Source organism: Physeter macrocephalus, chromosome 6 (genome assembly GCF_002837175.3).
Source record: "Physeter macrocephalus isolate SW-GA chromosome 6, ASM283717v5, whole genome shotgun sequence".
NCBI classification, from domain to species: domain Eukaryota; kingdom Metazoa; phylum Chordata; class Mammalia; order Artiodactyla; family Physeteridae; genus Physeter; species Physeter macrocephalus.
In genome coordinates this window covers 15,772,421-15,793,696 of record NC_041219.1, presented here as the reverse complement: position 1 = coordinate 15,793,696, position 21,276 = coordinate 15,772,421, and the positions used below count along the sequence as shown (strand labels likewise).

Below are 21,276 nucleotides of genomic sequence, written 5' to 3'. Positions count from 1 at the left end.
GGATATACAGGTCTGAAGATCAGGGAAGATATCAGGGCTGGAGGATAAGCTTGCCCAGGGCTGGAACACTCTGCTTTGAAGGTTGTAATAACCATGGATAGTGATAGAGGCAGGGCCAGATTACGGTCAGTGGAATCAGTGAAAGATAAAGAAATAGAGACTGCAAGTATATACTAGTCATTATGGCAGATTAACTATGGCCACAGATTCGTTACTGTTTCTTCCACTGAAAAGTGTAGTTTAGTTTGCTTCTCAGTGATTCTGGGTTGGCTTTAGTAACTTGCTTGACCAGAAGAATGCAATAGACACAATGTTCTGGGACTTTTCATGCTATATCATAAGGAACCTTGTGATTTCCACCTGAGCCTCCTGGAATATGTGCTGTGAAAAGGCCCAAATAGCCAGCCCAAACAGAGTGTTCTTGGGAAAACTATTAAACTCCTTAAGCCTCTACTTCTTTATTTGCATAATAATGCAAACTCAATTTTTAGTTGCTGGTTTATCATTAGTGTTCACTCAGTCTGTAATGAAGTGAATTAAGTAGCATAAAAGGAGATAAGAGTTGGCTTGTTTTTCCCTTTACTAAGAATTATTTCTATAAGATTTTAAGACTATAATAATTGTAGTGGTAACTATTTATTATATAATGTTATCTTAAACTATCATTGACTCCATTTTACAATGTGGCAAGTAAAATTAAAAAGAGAGCAATACATTAACAATTTTAGACCCAGTTTAGACTTTGCATTAAATTCTAGATCCTTTGCTCAGCAAATGTACCATGTTAAACAATTAAATCATTAGTCAACTAGTATCAAATCAGAACTGTTAAAGAAATAAATTTCATGTTCTGTGCTTTTTGTGACAGCGTGGGAACTTTCAGTGGTGACATTGTCAGGGGTACTTTGCCATTTGAGCAGGGATTTTTCTAAAGTTACAAATAGCTGTACTCTAATATCATTCCCAGAAATACCACCTCTGAAAGTCAGAGAATTAAATTACTTCTTTAATCTAGTAACTGTTGTAACCTCAAAGAGAGAATTTCAGGAAATACCACTGTCAGATTAAGTATTTGTAGGAATGCCATCTTAAAGAAGAATTTAGGGCTATAACATAGCCAGTAATTTTATCTGACTTGTATTTTTCCAATGAGAAAAATAATAGGGGCAATCAAGACACCTTGATTTGTGTAGCAACTTGCTTCCACATAGTACTTCCCTATTTCCATAACCTCACTGGATGAAGTTCTCCTCTGTAACCCAGTGAACTTGCATTTCTCAGGCATGAGGAGAAAGGAGTCTCTTTGGACTCTTTTTTCCTGAGAACCTCCTCCCCATCAGGTTGCAAATGGGAAAGGGGATGTTTTCCTATAAATGTGACTGTTAGTGGCATGTTTTCCACCAGCTGAGGTGGGTCTGATATAAGCTTAGTGGCAGCCCAGTTGTTCACTCCAGGGGCTTTTGGAGATGGCAAAATCCTGTCCTTACTTGAATATTTTGTCAGTGTCACTCTTTTCCCTCTCTTCTCCCCTACTTTCTGGGAGAAGGGAATGGGTCTGGATTACTGCAACCAACTCCCAAAGGCCCTTGTCAGAAAAGTATATATGACTGCATGTGATGTGTCATGCTGAGCTGTTTACTGAGTAGACACCAGCCTTCACTGTTAGTCCACTGGAAATGAGATTAATCCAAGCAAGCTGTCATGGAGAGTATTGTATTAAATCATACATTTATCACCATCTGTATTAAATCCAGAGCATTGAAACACTCTTAACTAAATATTTTGAGGCATTATAATATGAACTGAGAATATCAAATACATTTGCAAGTATAGAAGTAACTGAAGTTTGGAAATAAAATTAATTTTTATTCGCTTGAATTAAAAATTACATTATATTCTCTGCTTACTTTTATTAAATGGAACAGAATATGGTAATGTGTTTTAAAATTGAACTTTAAAAAGCAATCTTTGGATCGTTCTTTTTATTCTAATTCCACTAAGAGCGACAACAAATTTCCCACTTCTTCATAGAAGTAGAAGGAGACAGTGTCTAACAAAAGTGAATCACTCAAACTGAAGTTCAAATTATATGTGAATCTTTATAATGCCCTCTTGAATTCTTTTCACTTCAAATCCTCACGCTGTCAAATCATGGATGAAGCAAGCCTTACCTGTGTAGTAAAGTCAGCATCCCATAGCAGGGCTTGATGCTAACAGAGTGACAGTGGCTACAATATTTTTTGAACCCACCCCCCTCTTCTTTCCTTTCCGTTATGGAATAATATCTATTCTTTTAAGCCTGGTGACTGGACAAGGAAAAGAAAAGAAGGGGAAACCTTCCTAAGAACAGTACAATTGCCAAGCTCCAGCAAAGAGTCCATATGCTTTGGCTGGTGAATATATGTAACTACGAACCCTTAGAAATTTTGAACTAATTTACAAATTAGAAGAGAAGGTAATTATCTTTATTTGCTCTCTATGAACAGCCAATTTAGATGCTTCAAGGATATTTCCCTTTTTCTCTCTCTCAATGGTAACCTTGTGAGAATTATTCCAATGATTGGCTACCTAATTTTCCACTTACTTGTTCTGTTTTCATCTCAATTCATTCTAAAGGAGATTTAAATGATGAACAATAAAAGATACATGTCCATCACGCACACACAACACAGAAGCATAACATATGATTAATAAAATCAAAAAGGCTGTGAGAAGGAGGAGGGCAGTTGCAGTCTGCTTCACTTTACTATGGTTTGTGTAAATTTTCTTATGCCAGCACTTTAGTAATACAGAAAAACGCTCAATACCTTTAAATATTTTATTGACAATATTAATATACTAATGTATCCAGATGTTTTCAGGCAAGTAGATAAATATGACCTAACTCATGATTTCTAATGTACTGTAGATATTAAAATGATGTAATGTTGTACATTCTTTTTGTTTAAAAATATTTTATTGTGCTGAGTAACTTCTGTCTTTCCCCCACATACACACACCGCTTGACATTATATGGCGCAACATTAAGATAAAAGAAAAATTTTAGTTAGCAGGCTCCCTTGAAGTATGCTTAAAATAGAAATGTGGTATTTTCATCTGTGACACCAACAGGACCTAAACTGAGTCCATGAGATGATAAATATTCAGATTTATCTACAAAACCAACTGTTTCAGCATTTTCGGCCCCACCTTAAAAATATCATATCAATGACCGCCAACTCCATTAGGGGGTTCTTTCACCAAAATCATAAACCAAAATGTTTCTTCATTTAAGCAATTTTATTTGTGGTGGAATTTCCAAAATCTCTGATATCTTGAAATCATCCACAAAATACTATTTTGTGCTTACATTAAAAAGATGCATTTCTTATAAGAAAAGATCAAAATATATACCATTAGGCAGTATTGTTATATTTTTATTTAACACAATATAATCAAAGGATTAAAGAGACAAGCAAAAAAGTTAAATATATATAACTCCCTATAACTGATTTACAGCTATTCTAAAGTTTTTGAAAGAAAAAAAATAAAGCTCTAAACATCAGATGTAATATTTTGATAAGCAATATTTATAAAAAAATATAAGTTAAGCATTGCAACAAGCTACCTTTGATGAGCTGCCCCCTATAAGAAATAGTATCTCTGGAACTATATATCTAAAGCAAGACAAAGGAAAAGAAGAAAAGGAAGTATTAATTGCAATAGTGACTTTTTAGTTAAATACACTTTCTTATAAAGTGGCAAGATAATATTTACAAATTTACAACCGAAAGGAAATGTTTATTTACAGGTTGTCTTGCTTTTGGACTTTTTGGGCCTCTTTCCTCCTGTGTAATAGGCCCTCCTGGCAGAAATGATCTAGACTAGATTTTTAGTTCATAGCACATGATAGATGAGCCTGGAATTAGAGGCCCCTTGAGTTGCAGGCTGAGAATCGGTGCTGGCAACTGGGGAGAGAGAGGCTGGGTCCTGGAGAGGCAGTCCAGGTTGCTCTGAGTTGGTGATCCGATCCACTATGCTGGATAAGCAGTCCAAGCTGGATAAGGAGCTTTTATCCGTGGTATATACTAAGGATACAAAGAGAAACCCATTAAAAAAAAAAACCCTTGCTTATGTTGCTCCTTAAGCAGCAGGTCAGCTCCTTTGAAAGCCAGGGGTCAGGTGGTCACAGAAAGCCTGATGTAGAAATTTGCAACAAATATCTAGCAATTCATGGGGATGAAGGTGGGGAGTGGAGAAGCACCCGGGTAATATTTCAAGCAAAATCTCCTACGTCTGTGTGTGTGCATGGATGTATCTGTTAGGGGGATTTTGAGCAGAAGATGTGTGTTTGTTTTGCTCTGTCCCAAAACGCCATAAATACCATTCTATCCTTTTCCCAATACCACATGGAAGAACAGACTCTGCTTTGATAGGCTGAATTGTGAAGTTGAACTGGTTTTTAAACTCCTCTGAAGTCATCAATTCTTACCATTTGGTACATCAGGACAGTAGACGCTGTCAAAACTGCTGCTTTTTCTGGACCAGACAGGGCTGTTACATTCGGGCTATAATAAAAGACACAAAAGAAGGCATTTGTTTTCAGGTCTTGGCAAAAGATGCTCTGACCTAGGGTGAGGCAGTGCTTGCCCACCGGCTCCATAAACTGACCACTCTCAAATACCTTCATTGCCTTGATTTAGGAAGGGCTAGCCTCACCAAATTGCAAGGGCACTGAGGTCAATCTCTGTGCTTGGAGAAGAGGAGAGAGGCAGCAAAAGATAGAGGGCGGGTGGAATTCGCAGCCATGTGCATTGGGTTAACCATGCAAAATGGATTGGAGTAGAAGGAAGCCACACTAATTCAGAGAGAGAGCACTTTCCCAGGGCAAAAACACATTAAAACCTGGCAGAGTTGGCGCAAACGCCCTCTGTGAAGAATGCGTCAACATCTTCCAGCCAGGCCTCAGCAGAGCAGGGACTCGGGCCACACGGGCATTTCTTTCTTAAGTTACAAACTGCGGGACAGTGGAAGCCTCACACGGTTGCCCTTAGATGTTAGTGTATGGCAGGGGCCACTGGTGGTATATATTGGAAATAAACTGAGTTGTAGAGAAAACATCTGATTGATCATCCACAGCCACCTATCTCACGTGACAACCTCCTCCTACGATGTACACTTAGAACTTGGTAGGAAGTCAAACTAAACTCCTGGTCCGCAGCTACCTGTTTCCTGGCATCTGTCTAAATGCGGCACCTCTCTTCTCTTTCAGCAACTGCCTCCCCATCCCCACCCCCAACTATCCACCAATAACTACTGGCTGTTTGGTCGCTACACCTGGCCTAAATGAGATGTAAAGGTTTTTGTAAAAGATTGGAAGGGCCTAGTAGGTGCAGAGCTCTCTCTTACCGTGCCGTCAGAGCAGCTGGAGGTGGGGCTGGTGGGCTCAGAGCAGCTCTGCCCCGGCAGGCTGTAGTAGTTTTCCACCTGTTCCCTCAGCAGCTCCTGCAGGCTCTCAATGTAGCGGATGGCATTCCTGAGGATCTCCACCTTGGGCAGCCTCTGGTTGGGGTTGGTCGTGGTGCACCGCTTGAGCGTCTCGAAAGCCTGGTTGACCTTCTTCAGGCGTCTCCGCTCACGCATGGTGGCCGCCTTCCTCCGATCCATGGTGGTGGACTTCCTCTTGCATGCTTTGCAGGCCCACATGAGGCAGTGGCCGGCCTGGTGGTGGCCCGTAGGTGCTCGCACGTGCTCGTCCTCGTCTGAGCCCTGCAGGTCTGCTTTGTGCCCCCCGAAAGCAGCCACTCGCGGCCCAAATTCGTCCCCGAACTCGCCCTCGGGGGACGGGATGCAGGAGCCATCGTAGAAGTACTCAGAAGGCGAGAACTGGCAGCCATCCATCATGTCCATCTTCTGCGGAGAGGCAGGGGGTGCACCTGGGCAGCAGCGAGATAGCGGAGAAACCGGAGCCCGGCGACGCTGCGGGCAGGCGAGTCCCGGGCGGAGCTCCCTGGTTGGTTTCTCCGGTAATTAACAAGGGCAGACGCCTGGCGGCCTGGGTCGGCCGCGCTGGGGTTGAGGCTCTTTATATATTCTTGGGGAAGGGAGGCCGGCCCCAGTGGCCCCGCACTATTAGCATATCCCACCGCAACCCCCGCCGGGGCTGTCTGGGCAAACCTCCGCCTTTCCTCTAGAGACAACTTGCTGTTTACTGCCCCTTTTGACGCTAATGGTTTTACTGCATTTCTGCTGGGGCGGGGGTGATGGATGGCTCCCCAACCCACTTACTTGCACGCTCTAGATTACCTAAACCAAGGGACATTTAAAGGGTGTCACAGACAAAAGGAACGAAGGAAATCCAACTTTGTAGGACTGCTCTCACATTAAAAAAAAAAAAAGATAATTAGTAAATAGAACTCCCTACTTCAGCTGACACCAAAAGCGGACCTGCCTTACCAGTCCGGGACATGAGGGATCACTTTATTTTCAGGTGTTTCTCTTTTTCATGAACTTTAGTTGTGTCAGGCATTTTTTCAGCCAATAGGCCAAATAACGGTTGCTAAAAACTTGAAGTGGCACTTTCAATAACGGAGTGGATCTAGATTTTTTTTTTTTAAATCTGTTTTGTTTCTCATCATATTGCCATTTTGTAGTCTCTGTGTTATTGGGGGTAAGAGGGGAGGGGGAGGTTCCTTTTCCCCAAGGCAGAGCCCGCTCTGAGTTCTCTCTCTACGCTCATCCAAAAGGCGTGGGCACAGGAGGGCCAGGTGGCCAGGAACACACCTCCCTTCCTCTCTTTCCCGCTTATGCGCATGTTTGCTGAGCGCCTCCTCTTTTGCGCCAGACCTTTGATGGGCCCTGAGCCGGCGGAAGATACACACTGACTGCGCCTCTTAAGATTTGTATTCTAAGAAACCCAGTTTTAGACGGCGAACTTCTTTCCAGGGGTGCGTCTCCCTTCTCCCTCTCTTTCTGCTCCGCCCTGTCGTTTCTACAGACTAAACAGCCAAGCAGGGCTTTGGGGTCGCTAATTTTCTGCTTTCAGGCAAACTAACACCGTTACAGATGCGTCCCAGCTGCCGGCACAGCAATCCTTCTTGGCTCGTGTAAAATTTCCAACTCCTCCGATCCGAGAAACTTCACACACTTTGGCGACAAAAGCCTTCCAGAAAAGCAATCACAGCAGGGTCTTTGAAACTTTGGTGGCTAGGAGGCGAGAGGGGAGGGCTGCCATTTAAGTGACAATGAACCTATTAATCAGCTTTTGTCAATCCTCCTCCACCCTTACTTAACCCACTACCAAATCACTTGCGGGGTGGCGGGGTGGGGGGGCTTGCTGTTTATATACGGGAGAAGCTCTTACTTCAGGTCTAAACAAGTAAAGTATTCTGAGGTTTGGGATCAGGCCTTGTAGCCTCATTCAAAGAGGAGAGTTCTCACCTTGATCTTGGGTCGTACAGTCCAGTAACTGTTGTGACTCCGAACGTATTGGGGGCTGGGGGAGCTTTCTTTTCTATTACTTTTTCCGGAAATTATTTTCCGAAAGCAACCCTGGCAGGCAGATCCCTGTCTGCAGGAGCCAGAGAAGTATTAACTTTTTCAGGTGAAATCTGTACTCCAAAGTGAAGGTCCCAGAAACCAGAGGTGGGAGAGTGTCAGTCACCAAGGTTTGCTACAGACGCCCCCGCCGCAGTCCTCTCTTCCGAGTTGTCATCTCTAAGACAAAGACACTACCACCACCACCATCACCATCCACCCTCAAAAAGCAGGCCCTTTCATACCAACGGGCTGCTTAGTAGGCCTGTGGGAAATTCATCTGTACCGTATTTAGGACTATTAACAAGTGGATGCCTTTGACATGAATAGGTACCCAGGGCTACACCAGATAAAAGAATTAAGTTCCTAAAGGACTCACCCAGGTGGGTGGAAACATTCCAAACCATGCATATTGCTACCTCTCAAACACAGTCGGGGGTAGATATTCTCATCTGGGAATTCTCAGCCAAGTCCCACAGGTTCTGGTCAGCAGCCATAGTACCACTTTCTTTGCCTAGAGAGTCCAGAAGTTCACACACTGGTCGAAGCTAAAACTGAGTTGTGTGCAGATTTAAGATTTGGGCACAAATCAACTTTAAGTGGAAGATAGAAGTTATCTTGCCTTTCAGCTGATTTTTTTTCCACCAGGCACCTAATGTGCTTTGTACCCTAACTGCTCAGCGTGGGATGTGTGGAGCAAACAATTATTAAGAATTTTCTATTTGCCAAGCACTGTTCCCAACCCTTTCCATGTATTCACTCGTTTATGACTTAGAACAATTTTGTGGCAACTGTAGCTGGACCCATTATTAACAGAAGGTAACCAAGCTCAAGGAGTAAGTCATTTGCCCCCGGTCACACAGAATTGGAAACTAGGCATCCCCTTGGAGAGCTTGTGCTCCTAGAGGTGAATTTCGTTTGTTTTTTCCTTGAATCAATTCGTTCTCACTGCGCGTCCTTAACGCTCCGGAGCAGAAACTCGCCAACGCCGGTCCCCGACAGCTTTCCCTCGGCTCCGGGGCTGGGAAAGACGCTGTCACTCAGGAGGCTCTGTCAGGAACGGTGGTTCTCAGAGGTTAGGGCTGTCTTTGGTAAGGTGATCTCAAGCACATTTACCAGAGTGCCGCGGGTGAGTGGAACTAAAGAAGCCGAGAAAACACAAGCGCCCGGCGGCTTAATGGGACTTGCTAGGGGGGTAACAGGGTCCAGGGTTGAGGACCCTTGGGACCCAAGTGCTGAAAATAGGATCTCAGAACACCAAAGTTAAAAAAACGAGACAAAACTTTTAGACCTCTGTCAGGGACGAGAGGAGAAAGAGATCAAAAAATGGGAGGCAGGATACAAAGAAGGCAGGAAGCCAGCGCCTCAAAGATGGCTGGGCTCCCCTAATTCGGGAGAGATTCCCCTGCTCTTTTCCCAGGAAAGAACGCGGGAGGGGAAAATGCGAAACTGAGTGAACGAGACAGAAAAAAAAATTTTTTTTGAGTGGGAAAATTGAACAGAGAAGTATGAAAAAAGTTAAAATTTACTTTTTTTAAAAAAAAGGTCGTTTACAGTGCTCATCTGGGTGGCCTCTTCTCAAAATCAGACTAGATTGGCTTTTGCTTCTCATAGAAAAGAATGAAAGTACTGTTTTCCACTATTTCTCCAGAGAAGTGGATGTCTTCCATGCAGAGAAAACTCACGATTGTCTAATATGTAAACGGGTTGTTAGAAATGATATTCCTACACTGACTGTCTGCTAGGAAAGTATCACAGTAGTCAGATGATGGGAGGAAAACTCAGCCCAGCTGGGTGTTATAAATGAATGCCCACCAAGGTTCTGGTGAAGTATCAATAGATACAATGTGTTAAATTTTTTGTGTCATTTTACATTCTGAATAAAAATAAACACATGCTTAATTTTCTTACAATTTAGACTTGTAAGCAGGTTTTAATTGCAAAGACCTTTAAGTAATCATCAAGTTGTTTTTTTTTTTTAAAGAGTACGTATTTTAGTTTAACCATTATGGCAACGATCCTAGTGTTGATGGACAGACCACACCAGCGAAATGATGCTTAGAGCTTCCTTTTTTAGTAAAATTTGCCCACCCTAGGAATTCTGCACAATTGAAAATTCTCCATGCTTCTCTTAGCAGGAGAAATCAAATATGCTCAGGAAGATACGTTGATTTCAACTCGTTTCTGCCCCTACCTGAGACCCTTATCAACTCCTGGACCAAGGGAGTTGTACTTGAAATTTTTGCTTATTATGTCTGACGTAACAACGTGCTAAACAATTTCAAACCGCTATTAGCTCTGGGAACCAGGCACACCTAAGTAAACACATTAGTACCTGCCAAAGCTGCTGGAAGAATTTGTGGAGAAGACAGCTGAGGAAGACATTGGCCTCTGCTTGAATTCGAAGACTCCCAGGAGAGATCAAAGGCCTAAGTAAGGACTTTTAGCAGGCTTGAGAGTAGAGAAAGTAGCCAGTCCTTGCAGCATTATCTTTGTTCCAGCACATGGCACAGGCATTCCGTCCCACAGGATGACTCTGAACTAGGCTTGCAAAAAATTGCTTTTTCAGAATGAAACCTCTAGGAAGGAGGGTCATCTTTTGTAACACTTCTTCTGACTTTAAGGGAGTGACTGGAGGAGTCTGTTGGAAAAATGTCTTGATGGCTTAGCTCTTTGAGGAAATGCCATGTTATTGCTAATTTACTAATGCATTAGAGTAGGAAATGGGATATTCAAAGTTTAAACTAAAATTTTTTAAAAATATTTTTTCCAGATAAGGTGTTGTAGGAGGAAGGTTTTGAGATGAATAAAAGGTATAAAATATCACTAAGAGAAAAGCGCAGATGGGTAAATTCTAACTTTGAGTTAAGAAATGTCTTAATAAGGATAGAGGTCACTTTAGCAGCCCAAGACTTCTCTGCCAGTTTCAAGAGGACTTGGGAACACTGAATTTTAGCACCACACCTCCACCCTAAAAACATATGAAAGAGTCTAAAAATTTTAAAAAAATGAGTCCGTTAGACATAAGTGGATTTCCACTACGTTCAGGCTTGAAACTCAATGATCCAGGTGTGATGATTAATGTTAGTTTCAGAAAGCTGACATTTGACATTCTACAAATTATTTCTATAGTAACATAAAAGAGAAAGTCACTCGTTATTTTATACTTGGTAACTTCATGCCTGCCTCTGGAAAGAGGCTCAGTTTTAATCTCAAATTGCTTATCTTTACCAAGTTATTAACATCTTGATTTTCTGCTTCCACAGCCCTGTTTGTTTTGGCTTTAGCCTTAGTCAAGCTTATCATCATTAATATCAAATAAAAACATTTAAATTGCAAACACACCAAGGATTTCATTGGAAAGCCTAACATGTCAGCTGTAACAGTGGAGGTCACATGAAGTCTTTGGGAAATATTTGCTCTATTTAATGAAGAGACTTCTATAGGCAAACTTATTCCAAACAGTTTCTCAAGTTACCCAGCCAAGCGAGATAGAGAGGATTTGATTTGCAAAGACTGAATAAAATCTATCAGCAATTAAAGTCCATGAATTGATAAAAGCTTTCCGCTGATGAGCAGACTATAACACAAATCTTATTATAACTATATGCGCAGTTATAAAGTAAATGAGTTCACCTGGTCACTTATGACATCTGATTTCAGTTGTGGCATGAATCTGATTTTCCAAAATATAGGGGCGTACGTGTACATATACATTTTTAGGAAATCGTTATCGATTCTCAGGAAAAAAAAATCATAGATACATAATAAGCATGATTAATGGATATACACGCCATCAAGCCATCTTCAGTCACATGTGTCCTGATTAGATCATTTGCAATGCTTGACCACGTATCCTTTAATTAAATGACTCCTCTAATTTGGAGTTTACTAGCTAATCACTCTTGAGAAAGAGCTTTTGGAAAACAATTGTCAAATACAGCCAAGTTATTCTACAGCCCTTAAAGGCTCCTTCTCATTCCTCAAGGGCTTCTCTTTCAGGATGCATAAGCAATTCTGAGAGCAAGCTTGAAGCCACTGATGTTGACTGGCTCCAAATCCTGGCTCTATACTTAAAAATGCAAGAACTCCTTTCTGTTCCAAAGTATCCTTTTCTCATAAGAGATAACAAAAGGACCCCTTTACAGGTTTTCGTAGGGTTATGTGAGTAAACAGGTAAAGTGTTAGTAATGGCTCATTCATTTTACTGCTGGTCTCATTGTTATTAATACTTTCTCAGCCAGAGCCTGCAAAAAAGCTAGAAAACTAAATCTGAAGGAACTGTGGCTTTTGGTGGAGGAAAAGCCTCTTGATGGTCAATTTAGATTTACTAACGAAAAATAAAAACAGCTGACATTTAGTGTTTATTTTGTGTCCTATTTTGGTTAAGAACGTTATCTCAGTGACTCTTCAGAACCCCAGGAGTTAGGCACTATTATAGTCATCCCCATTATTTTATAAATGAGGAAACGGGAAAAAGAGAGGAGCAGTGATAGTTCCACGTTTACACCGTAGCGGCGAAGATTCAATCCAGTTGTGGCGCACAGAGGTTCAGCAGTTTGCGTCCACTAACCCTCCCACCTATTCTCTCACACTTTTGAGAGGGATTATATGTCAAGATCAGCTTCCTCTATGAAGCTTTCTGAATTTTAGGAGAAAGTGGAATTATCCATACACTCAGAAAATTGAGTAACTATTATCCCCAGGAAGAAGCCTTTTGAAATGCTAAAGGGGCAAGACATTGCTCCGTGCCTGCGGGGGGCGCGGTCTGTGGCGGCATCTGGAACTCTGGCGGCGGGCAACAGGGTCCAGACTGGAGCGTTGGGAATGAAGTTTGGGCTGGGAAGTGCTGAATTAGATTTGATTTTCACATTTCTGAACTGAGGACTAGCTGTAGAGGAAAAGAGGGAAGGAAGCAGTTAAGGGCAGGCGGTGGGGGGGGCGGGTAGTGAAAGTACCATTTACGGAATGTAAGAGAGAAGTAGCAATTCCAGAGAAATAGCTTGCCTCTTTCCCCTGCTTCACTTCCCACTGTGATTCTTGGTGGTCGTTTCTTCCTGAGGTTACAGGATAAACAAACCTGGCACACGTTGTAAAATCCTCACGGTGAGGAGCTCCTGGGGCTTCAGGCCTCTCTGGGGCTTTGCTATTTGGTCCACCTAAGAGGTTTCATGTGTGTTGTTGTTGTCTTTTGCCCTCAGCCATTTAACCCTTACCTCTCTTGAAGCAACCTTCCTTCAAAGATGCCCACCCCACCTCATGAGACAGATCGTCCCCCTCTTTTATCTTTCTATCTGGAAAACAAACCCAAACCACAAGAGGTCTTGAGGCTATTCCAGTCTTCTAGCCACCAGTCTAGTTCAAGAAAACCCGGGAGGGACCAGAGACCTGGCTCAGAAGCCAGCGCAGCCCCTGGTGCACCCTATGAATGCTTCCTCACGAAGGGCTGGGCCTGTAAAGTCAAAGAGGGAAAGTAATTCGGGCTCAATTAGCTGAAGATTTTTTAGGCAAATAAGCAGAATTTTTGTGTGGTAATTTCTTGTAATAATGAGATTTTCCTCGATTGAACATTCAGTTGTTAACTTTGAGAAAGTAAATCTCACCCAGATCTCCAGGTAAAGGACAGTTAAAACAGAAAGAAAAGGGATGCTGATAAAAGGGAAAAGGGCAGATTTCTTCCGGATGGTCTTCATTTCTAACCACAAGTGTGGGGTCTACATGAGACAGAAAAGCGAACAGTTTAATTCAGACACAGAAAAACAACCCATTTTCCTCCCTTTAAATCAGTCCATAAGTAAACGCCCAAATAAATGGGCTTGGGTGATTTCTAAATTAAAATGTGGTTCACCTTTATTTATGCCTCAAACATAGTTTTTCCAGTTGAATCAAATTAGGAACAACTTTGTTCATATAGAAATTTATATTTTAATATTACAATACCAGGATCCTCGCACATTTTATATACAATACGTCATTACACATTTAAAATATATTTCTTAGGTTTACCTAAAAAAATGAAAGTACTAAGATTATTTACAAAAATATATTCAATACCACTAACATTTAGATGCAACGTTCCCACTTTGCCTTAAACAGGAATGAACTTCTTTTGAACATGGCACAAAAGGATCACCGTAATGAAAGTAAATATATTACAAAACCAACCAAACAAAAACAAAGCAAAACTGCTAGATCTAAGCCACTCGCGGTTCCCCAAATACAAGCCCAAAGCCGAAAGGCTTTTCCATCTGAGCGTGCACAACAGTTTCCGAGAAGTTTCTTTGTGGATATGGTTCCTTCCCTTTCATAAGCTCCTGGGTCTGGGTTCCTAAATATTACTGTAACGTGACCTAAAGGATTAGGCGAAGGAGGGAGGGAGGGATCTTCCTGCTACGTGGAGGACATCCCAAGCACCGGCGCCGAGTTACTTCTCCACCACCTCCTCCACGCAGGGGAGTTTGTGTTCCTCCGAGGAGATGCTGTCCACGATGGAAGAAAGGCATCGAAGGCTACTCGAGGCCGATGAATCGATGCTTGCCCCACCTGAGCGCAGAAAACACACGCATACACATAACCCCCCAAGGAAGGAGGAAGCCGGCAGCCCCGCGCCCCGCGCGAAGCCGCTTAGACCGCGCGGGAGGTCTGGTCCCCGCGCCAGGAGCGCCGGTCTCTTAGGGACCGTCCAGGCTCCTGCTGGGCTCCGAGCGCTTTCTGCTCCCAGCGAACACCCCAGTCCCCTCCCGGGCTGTTCTCCAGCGCAGTCCAGTGCCCTTTTACGTTACCTTCCTTGGCAGTTATCACGAGCCCCCTGGAATGATCCGAAACACTTGGCCACTGGGAGCTGCAGGAGCGCAGGAAATCCGCACCCTCCAGCTGGAGGAAAACCGAGGCAGCAGATTAGTAAAGAAACATCGGTTCCGGGGGTGGGGTAGGGGACCCTTTGTGAGGGGGTCTCCCCTGTTTCCTCAGGCCGGGTACGAATTTCCTGCCTATTGCAGGCACCCCGTGTTCACGGGTCACCGGGGGTTCATTTGAGAGGGAGCGGGAGGGGCGGGTGAGGAAGGAGGACGCGAACGGAGACAGAGAAGCTGGAGGTTAAGGCCCCAAGGAAGGCGACTAATCAGCCTATGCATTCCCCGGCCCCGGCAGCATCTGGGCTTACATTCTCTTGCTTGGGTCTGTAGCTGAAGGGGTCCACCCCTAGCTCCTGCATTTTGTCCTGCTGATCCAGCCGGTGCAGCAGGTCCTGCAACCGCTCAATGTAGTTGATGGCGCTCCGCAGAATCTCCACCTTGGGCAGCCTCTGGTTGGGGTTGGCCACAGTCCGCCGCTTCAGTGCCTCGAAGGCCTCGTTGATTTTCTTTAGCCGCCTCCTCTCGCGCAGGGTGGCGGCCTTCCGCCGGTCAGTGGGGGCAGATTTTCTCTTGCAGGTCTTGCAAGCCCAGATCAGGCATTGGCCGGGGCAGTGGGGAGGCTGCAGGCCTGGGGGCGCCAGGACATGTTCCTCTCCGCTGCTGTCGCTCCCAGCTTCCGGGGGCATTTGGTCCTGGCAGGGGGACAGGGTACCATCACTCCCTGGATACAAAGGAGAGCCCTCTGCCACTTCTAACGGCTGCAGGGTAACATTTTCCCCATCCAAGTAGAAGAAATAGGAGCCAGTTTCAAAAAGGTCCATCATCATGTTCTCCTCCTTGGCCTCTGACTCGGTCTGAACCGGGTGATGGGCTCAAAAACCCAGAGGAGCCACCCAGATGGCATTTAATTAGTGCGGTGACTTAAGTCACCCCAGCTTTATATATAGAAGCTCCTGAAACTCAATCCAACTTTTAGCTGTCATGGAGCATCAGTCTCTCAATGTGATTACAGCCAGTGCTCCCTAGAACATCTAGTTTGAAAGAAAACTGAGAAGTGTCACCCCCAGAGTGATGTGACAACCTATATGCACAACAGGTTAAAACAAAATACATAGAGAGAATCCAATAATTTAAACAAAGCATCGAACTCTTCAATTTGGGGCAGTTTAGATGCGAACCTGCTTACAGGACAACTTCAGAACAACTGGGGATTAACACTGCCGCATTCCCCTCCCCCAGGCTCATCTGAATTCTAAGTATAGACCCATGATGAAAGATTTCAAAGGCAATAGCCATTGCTCCAAAATAGCTTGGTTAATGTTTGCAGACTGGTTCAGCTCTTTTCTCCCTCCTGCCTGTCCAAAAGGTGCCATTCCTGTGATTAAAACCATTACAGTCCTTCAAAGGTTATACATGACTTTCAGGCTTCAGCCTCAGTAGCAGCAGGTAAATCTCTTTCCTCTCTTTTACTAAGGTTGAATGACAATTTGGGAACTGGAAGGGGGTGGCTGGAGGGTGCTCAGATTCCTTCCTTGGCTGTCTTTTTTCGGAGGGCGGCAACCAAGATCTGAATTCCGTACCCCTGCTCCACGGTGGAGCAGGGGTAACTATAAGGTAAGGGGTGGGACTGAGGATGGGGATGCACTAAATGTAATAATGTCTCTTGAAAAACAGTTTTAGTGGAAATAAGACTCACACTATAGCTATTTGATATTCCAGGATTCAACGTGCCACTCCAAGATGCCTCTGTTAAGGCTCCAGTTCTACAATGTGGGGTCATAGCTTTTTCATGAGCATTCTCGGTATCCACTGACTCCAAATAAGCTCTTTCATAGGATTCAGATGAGAAAGGTAGCAACCAAGAGACCAACCAAGGAACAGAATGTTTAGTTGCAGTTTGCCCATGGTCCAATACACACAAGTATGGTGGTTGAGGAGGCAGTACAAGATAAGGGTGAAGTGCGGGGCCTCTAAATTCCAAAGACGCCCCCTTCAAGTCTTAGCTAAGTTAATTTCTATTTATGTGTGCATGGGTAATACTAGGTCTTGATTTCTTTAAGATAACAATGGTTGCCTTATGGAATTTTGGTGAGAATTCGATCAAACGATACCATGCGTGTGAAGAATATAACCTTATATTAGCTGCTTGATGAACATTAGTTATTTAAAGCATAAGGCTATGTCAAGGCTAAGACCATTTCTTATGAAGGAAATAAAGCACAGCTGTAGCAGAGGTTTATTTTTTCTCCCTTTTAAATCGTTTTATTTTATTTATTTATTTATTTATTTATTTTTTTATTTTTTCATATCCCTTCCCTTTCCCTTTCCTTTCCTTTCCCTCCCAGAGCTCTGGACGGACTCCTTTCAACCTTAAATTGCCTTTGGGGTGACAGTCAACTCTGGTTTTAGCCTTTATAGTCAGTGCCTGAAAAATTAGATGGAAACGTAAGATCTTCTTATTCTACCCCAAGCAGTGATAATTATAGGCTGTGTTCAATACGATTTCATTTTTTAGATGAATAGACTGAAGACAATGTCCTTGGACTCAATGGCCAGACACCGTAGAAACTAGTTACATTTTTTAGTTAAATCACTTATTCCAGAAGATGATTCTTCATAGTCTCTTCCTATTGAGCCAGAGACTTGGGATGTTAAGTTTTGACATTTTGTGCTGTTTTTACATTTTTGCTATGTGCAGCTGAATAATTCCTTATAAAGTGTGAGAACCATTTTTCTGTTTTTGGAAAAGTAGGAGGCACAGGGAGTAATAAGAAGCCAATACTTTTGTGACATTTTCTCCTATTTCTGCCATTCCGCTGGTTGCTAATATCAGCAGTTAAGACTCCAGATTGGAGGCTCCAAGAATTCAGGGAATAGCCTAACATCTATTAAGGAAAATTACCCTGTGCTCTTAACCTCACTCTGTGCTGTATCTTATAATGTGAAGACAATTTGAAAAGTCATTTTAACCAGTAAAGTTATATAGCATTATTATTATATAGCTAAGATTATTAAGATAACAATATCTGAAATTCATTTATTCAACATTTTTGGAGTACCTACTGAGTGCCAGATAGTGTCCTGGGTGACAAGAATAAAATGGTGAAAAATGATCTCTTCTTATGGAGTTGGAATCTAGAAGGGTGAGTGAAATTGACTAAGTGATTAAAAAATGGGAGCAATAGCACTGGAATTGGGGGTGGAAGACCTAGATCACAATCGTTTTGGGCCCATGAGAACTTAGCCCTAATATCGCAAATTCTCAGTTTTTTCACCCATAACATGTATAATGACAAAGACATCATACTCTCAAAGGTCATGATAAAGTTTTTAAAAATGTGAAATCGCTTCAAAAATGTTGCATACCTATAAAAGTATTTTTATTACTACAATTAGGTATAGAGAAAAAATGAGATAAGAAAAAGATCACTTCTAGGGAATTTTGTTGCTTGGGTGACAGAAGTAATGAAGCAGCGACATATATACGCTACCAAATGTAAAATAGATAGCTAGTGGGAAGAAGCCGCATAGCACAGGGAGATCAGCTCGGTGCTTTGTGTCCACCTAGAGGGGTGGGAGGGAGGGAGACGCAAGAGGGAGGAGATACGGGGATATATGTGTACATATGGCTGATTCACTTTGTTGCACAACAGAAAGTAACACAGCACTGTGAAGCAATTATACTCCAATAAAGATGTATTAAAAAAAAAACGAAGTAACGTTTCAGGTGACACCATTCTTAGACTCACCACTGATTTTAAGAGGTATCGGGGTAGATATGAGAAAGTCTGCACATCATGAACCTGCTAAAGAATATGAAAGTGTGCACTTTCTCCTTCATTTTTCCCTTATTTAAGTGTTACCACTAGAGAAACAGTGAGTTCAAAAGGTAGAAAGAGAAGATTCTAGAAAGAAGAAGAAAAAGCTTTGGGGTGCTGACCAAGAGCAACTTCCCAGAAAGGGGTGGCATTTCTTTGTGTGAATTCAACTATCACTATTGAATTGTCATTTCTTATTAAACTACAAAGCCCCTTTCACAACATTCTCTAGGACTCAGGCCAATAAAATTAAGGTTGTTATTCACCTTTGTTCAAACAGATTTTCCCCTCTTTTGTTGTTGTTTTGGGGATTGGGAGTAGGGATGGGAAGAGAGAAAAAAGGAAATGCCAGCTTGGGAAATAACCATTTTTTATTAGATTAGGTAATGGGAAAATACACAATGATTCCAGACAACTAAATACAGAACTCTTGGAACTCAAACAAAATGTGAGATGCCTGTAATTGCAATTACATTATTTCTCAGTACAACTTGGGAGACACAGATCTTGACAAGTGGTCAAAACAGGTTTATCCTCCAAGGTTTAAATAGTTCAAATATATTTTTTAATTATGGAAAAAGTAAATAATAATAAGAGAATAATAATATTGTGTCAATAAATCACTTCAGGGGCCTAGAGTTCATTCATAACAAAATGTGAAAGTAAGTTAGTGATAGAATTGAGAGATTTCAAATAGTTTACCACCCCATTATTCTTACTTCATGCTTAGTTATTTGTAAATGCATTTTCTTCCCATCAGCTCCACAAAAGCTTGAGTATGTCCAGTTCTTCTTCTCCGTGAAAAGGAGTGGGAGGAAAAGGATTATGGCCAGCTCAGCCAATGGCGGATTTTAGCTATGAGCCTTTGGGAAGGTGCTGTTATGTGGTAGAAAAACAGTCTCGGAGTAAGCCAGAATCTAAGTTCTAGCCATTCTTAATGATACATTCCAAGCCTCAGTTTTATAAGAGATCAAATGGCATATGTAATGTATACATCACAGGTTTGTTGTTAGCATAAAATGGAAAAAAATATATGTTGAGTCCTTGTTAAGGAATATGCACTCAACAAATTTTAATTTCCTTCCTTCCCATACTCAATTCATAAGGCCTCTGATTGAAATAGCCAAAGGGAATTAACTGAAATACCTAGATTTGTTAAGACAGATGTTTAGGATAAATTTAGGGATTTATTTGTGTTAATGGGGTAATGGAAGTGAAAATATTAGAACTAGTGACTCTGATAATTGTGTTTCATGTATTTATGCCCTCAACAAATTTCCAACTACTGGGGGACAGACACTAATTTAAAAAATGACACGGGCTTCCCTGGTGGCGCAGTGGTTGAGAATCCGCCTGCCGATGCAGGGGACACGGGTTCGTGCCCCGGTCCGGGGGGATCCCACATGCCTCGGAGCGGCTGGGCCCGTGAGCCATGGCCGCTGAGCCTGCGCGTCCGGAGCCTGTGCTCCGCAACGGGAGAGGCCACAACAGTGAGAGGCCCGCGTACCGCAACAAAAAAAAAAAAAAAAAAAAAAAAAAAAGACACAAATGACTACCTGAGCTAGGAACTTTGGAGGAAAAGAATGTGGTTCTTTATGACTGTATAACAATGAAGAGTCTGTCGTGAATGGAAGCTTGCAAAAGGATGGTCTGGGGACATAAGTTCCTGAGATGTTGGGTTGGTATTTCTAGGGAGCAGAGCTGAAGATTTTTAACAAACCTGTGGATTGGAGTAGTGGTGACGGTAGGAGGAAGGTCAGGGAAGAAGTAGACACAGGGTTAGTCAGAAACTGATGAAGAGATTTTTGTGGGTTATACCTAAGGAATTTGGCTATATTATTGCATAGCTGGGTTCAAAGAAAGCAGTTTCAGTTACAGCTGAGAAAGTAGACCTGAGGGCCAGATAGAAAATAGTTATACTTTTTCAGCAGTGGAAAGAAAGAGGAGAAAAGGGAGTAAAAGAAAGGGGGTGGAGGAGGGCAAGAAGAGAAAGAAAATGAACAGCACTAAATCCAGCCTGCCGGGAGAAGGATCAACTAACAAGGCCAGCGAGTGGCCCTAAAGAGTAGAAGGTGAAGGAAGGGCCTGCTGACTGAAAGGGAAAATTCAGAAGAGGCAGAGTCATGCTTTAAACTTGTGGCTGCTAAATGAGTAACCTGAACCCATGCACCTGTAATTTACCTAATCTGCAGACAGTGTGTGCCCAGAGATTCCCGAACACTGTGTTAAAAATAGTTTGCACTTAGACTGACAGAACATTCGAGTTACTTCAGAGGACATGGGGGAGGGGCACAGACCAAGCAGAGGAGAAGGGAATGTTTTAAAGGCGAATGAATGCTCTGCAACTTCCAGACTGTGGCAGTGAGAAGCTGGGCAGAGAAATGGGGCTGGATCTGGATTACGGGGACTGCTGTGCAGCTGCCTTTTTCAAAATAGCTCCAAAGAAATGTGTCGAAGATGAGCAGAGGAGGAACCAGAGAGGCTGCTCTTCAGATTTTTCAAATATATTTTGTACTCTTTGCTCTCACCCCCCTTTCCCTTCCACTTGGGAATAGAACAGGACTTCCACAAAAACCTGTGTTCAGTTCGTGTACTAGACACAAAACGCTACTGAAAGAGGCTGCTGCTCGTTTATTTTCTAGGCACAGTGTCCAGGGGAAGAGACCATAAATACTCTTCTACCTGAGAAACTCTTATTTGGTGCTTAAAAAATGAAGTTCTCTTTATAATTCTGCACTCTCCCTATTTTCATTCAGATTTAGGAGTTTGAGAGCAACATTTGTGAACCATTAGAATGTTTTCAGGCTACGTATTCCTTTCCTGTGGGTCACCAACTGGCAAAGATTTGCTTAGGACAAGTACCCAGGAGGTCCCACTTTCGTTACAAAGACTGGGAAATCCTGGACAAATCAGAACAAGTTGGTCACCCTACTTCCAGGAAAAACAGGATAAATGCTGACAAGTATCTATTCATAAAAAAGAACAATGAACAGAGTGCAGTATATATAAAGTAGACTTTTTTTTTTTTTTTTTTTTTTTTTTTTGTGGTACACGGGCCTCTCACTGTTGTGGCCTCTCCCGTTGCGGAG

The 21,276-nt window shown here is 42.6% G+C and overlaps 2 protein-coding genes and 1 long non-coding RNA gene across 16 annotated transcripts in view; 1 reads left to right on the top strand and 2 right to left on the bottom strand.

Annotated features, from left to right (window-relative positions):
• Positions 1-3,265: 3,265 nt before the first annotated feature.
• On the bottom strand, positions 3,266-13,324 carry MYF5 (myogenic factor 5). Of its 2 annotated transcripts, XM_028490420.2 has the most exons (5): positions 9,851-13,324; positions 7,420-8,654; positions 5,389-7,185; positions 4,472-4,547; positions 3,266-4,067 (listed from the first exon to the last, which is right to left on the bottom strand). In XM_028490420.2, exons 3-5 carry the CDS (start codon positions 5,887-5,889, stop codon positions 3,877-3,879), a joined length of 768 nt encoding a protein of 255 aa, XP_028346221.1. In that variant the 5' UTR covers positions 5,890-7,185; positions 7,420-8,654; positions 9,851-13,324; the 3' UTR covers positions 3,266-3,876. The 2 variants fall into 2 exon arrangements, with proteins under 2 accessions (XP_028346221.1, XP_007113116.1); XM_007113054.4 differs by having other exon boundaries at positions 5,389-8,654.
• Positions 13,325-13,416: 92 nt separating this feature from the next.
• MYF6 (myogenic factor 6) lies at positions 13,417-15,294 on the bottom strand. Its single transcript, XM_007113055.4, has 3 exons — positions 14,678-15,294; positions 14,298-14,388; positions 13,417-14,058 (listed from the first exon to the last, which is right to left on the bottom strand). The coding sequence occupies exons 1-3, from the start codon at positions 15,194-15,196 to the stop codon at positions 13,940-13,942; spliced, it is 729 nt and encodes a 242-aa protein (XP_007113117.1). The 5' UTR covers positions 15,197-15,294; the 3' UTR covers positions 13,417-13,939.
• Positions 15,295-15,595: 301 nt separating this feature from the next.
• LOC129391337 (uncharacterized) overlaps positions 15,596-21,276 on the top strand; it is an 83,492-nt gene continuing 77,811 nt past the window's right edge. For 3 of the 13 annotated variants that reach the window (XR_003680087.2, XR_003680085.2, XR_003680083.2), the window contains exon 1: positions 15,596-15,815. This is a non-coding gene — a long non-coding RNA (uncharacterized lncRNA). The other 10 variants (XR_003680084.2, XR_008617552.1, XR_008617547.1 and 7 more) reach the window with 9 other exon arrangements.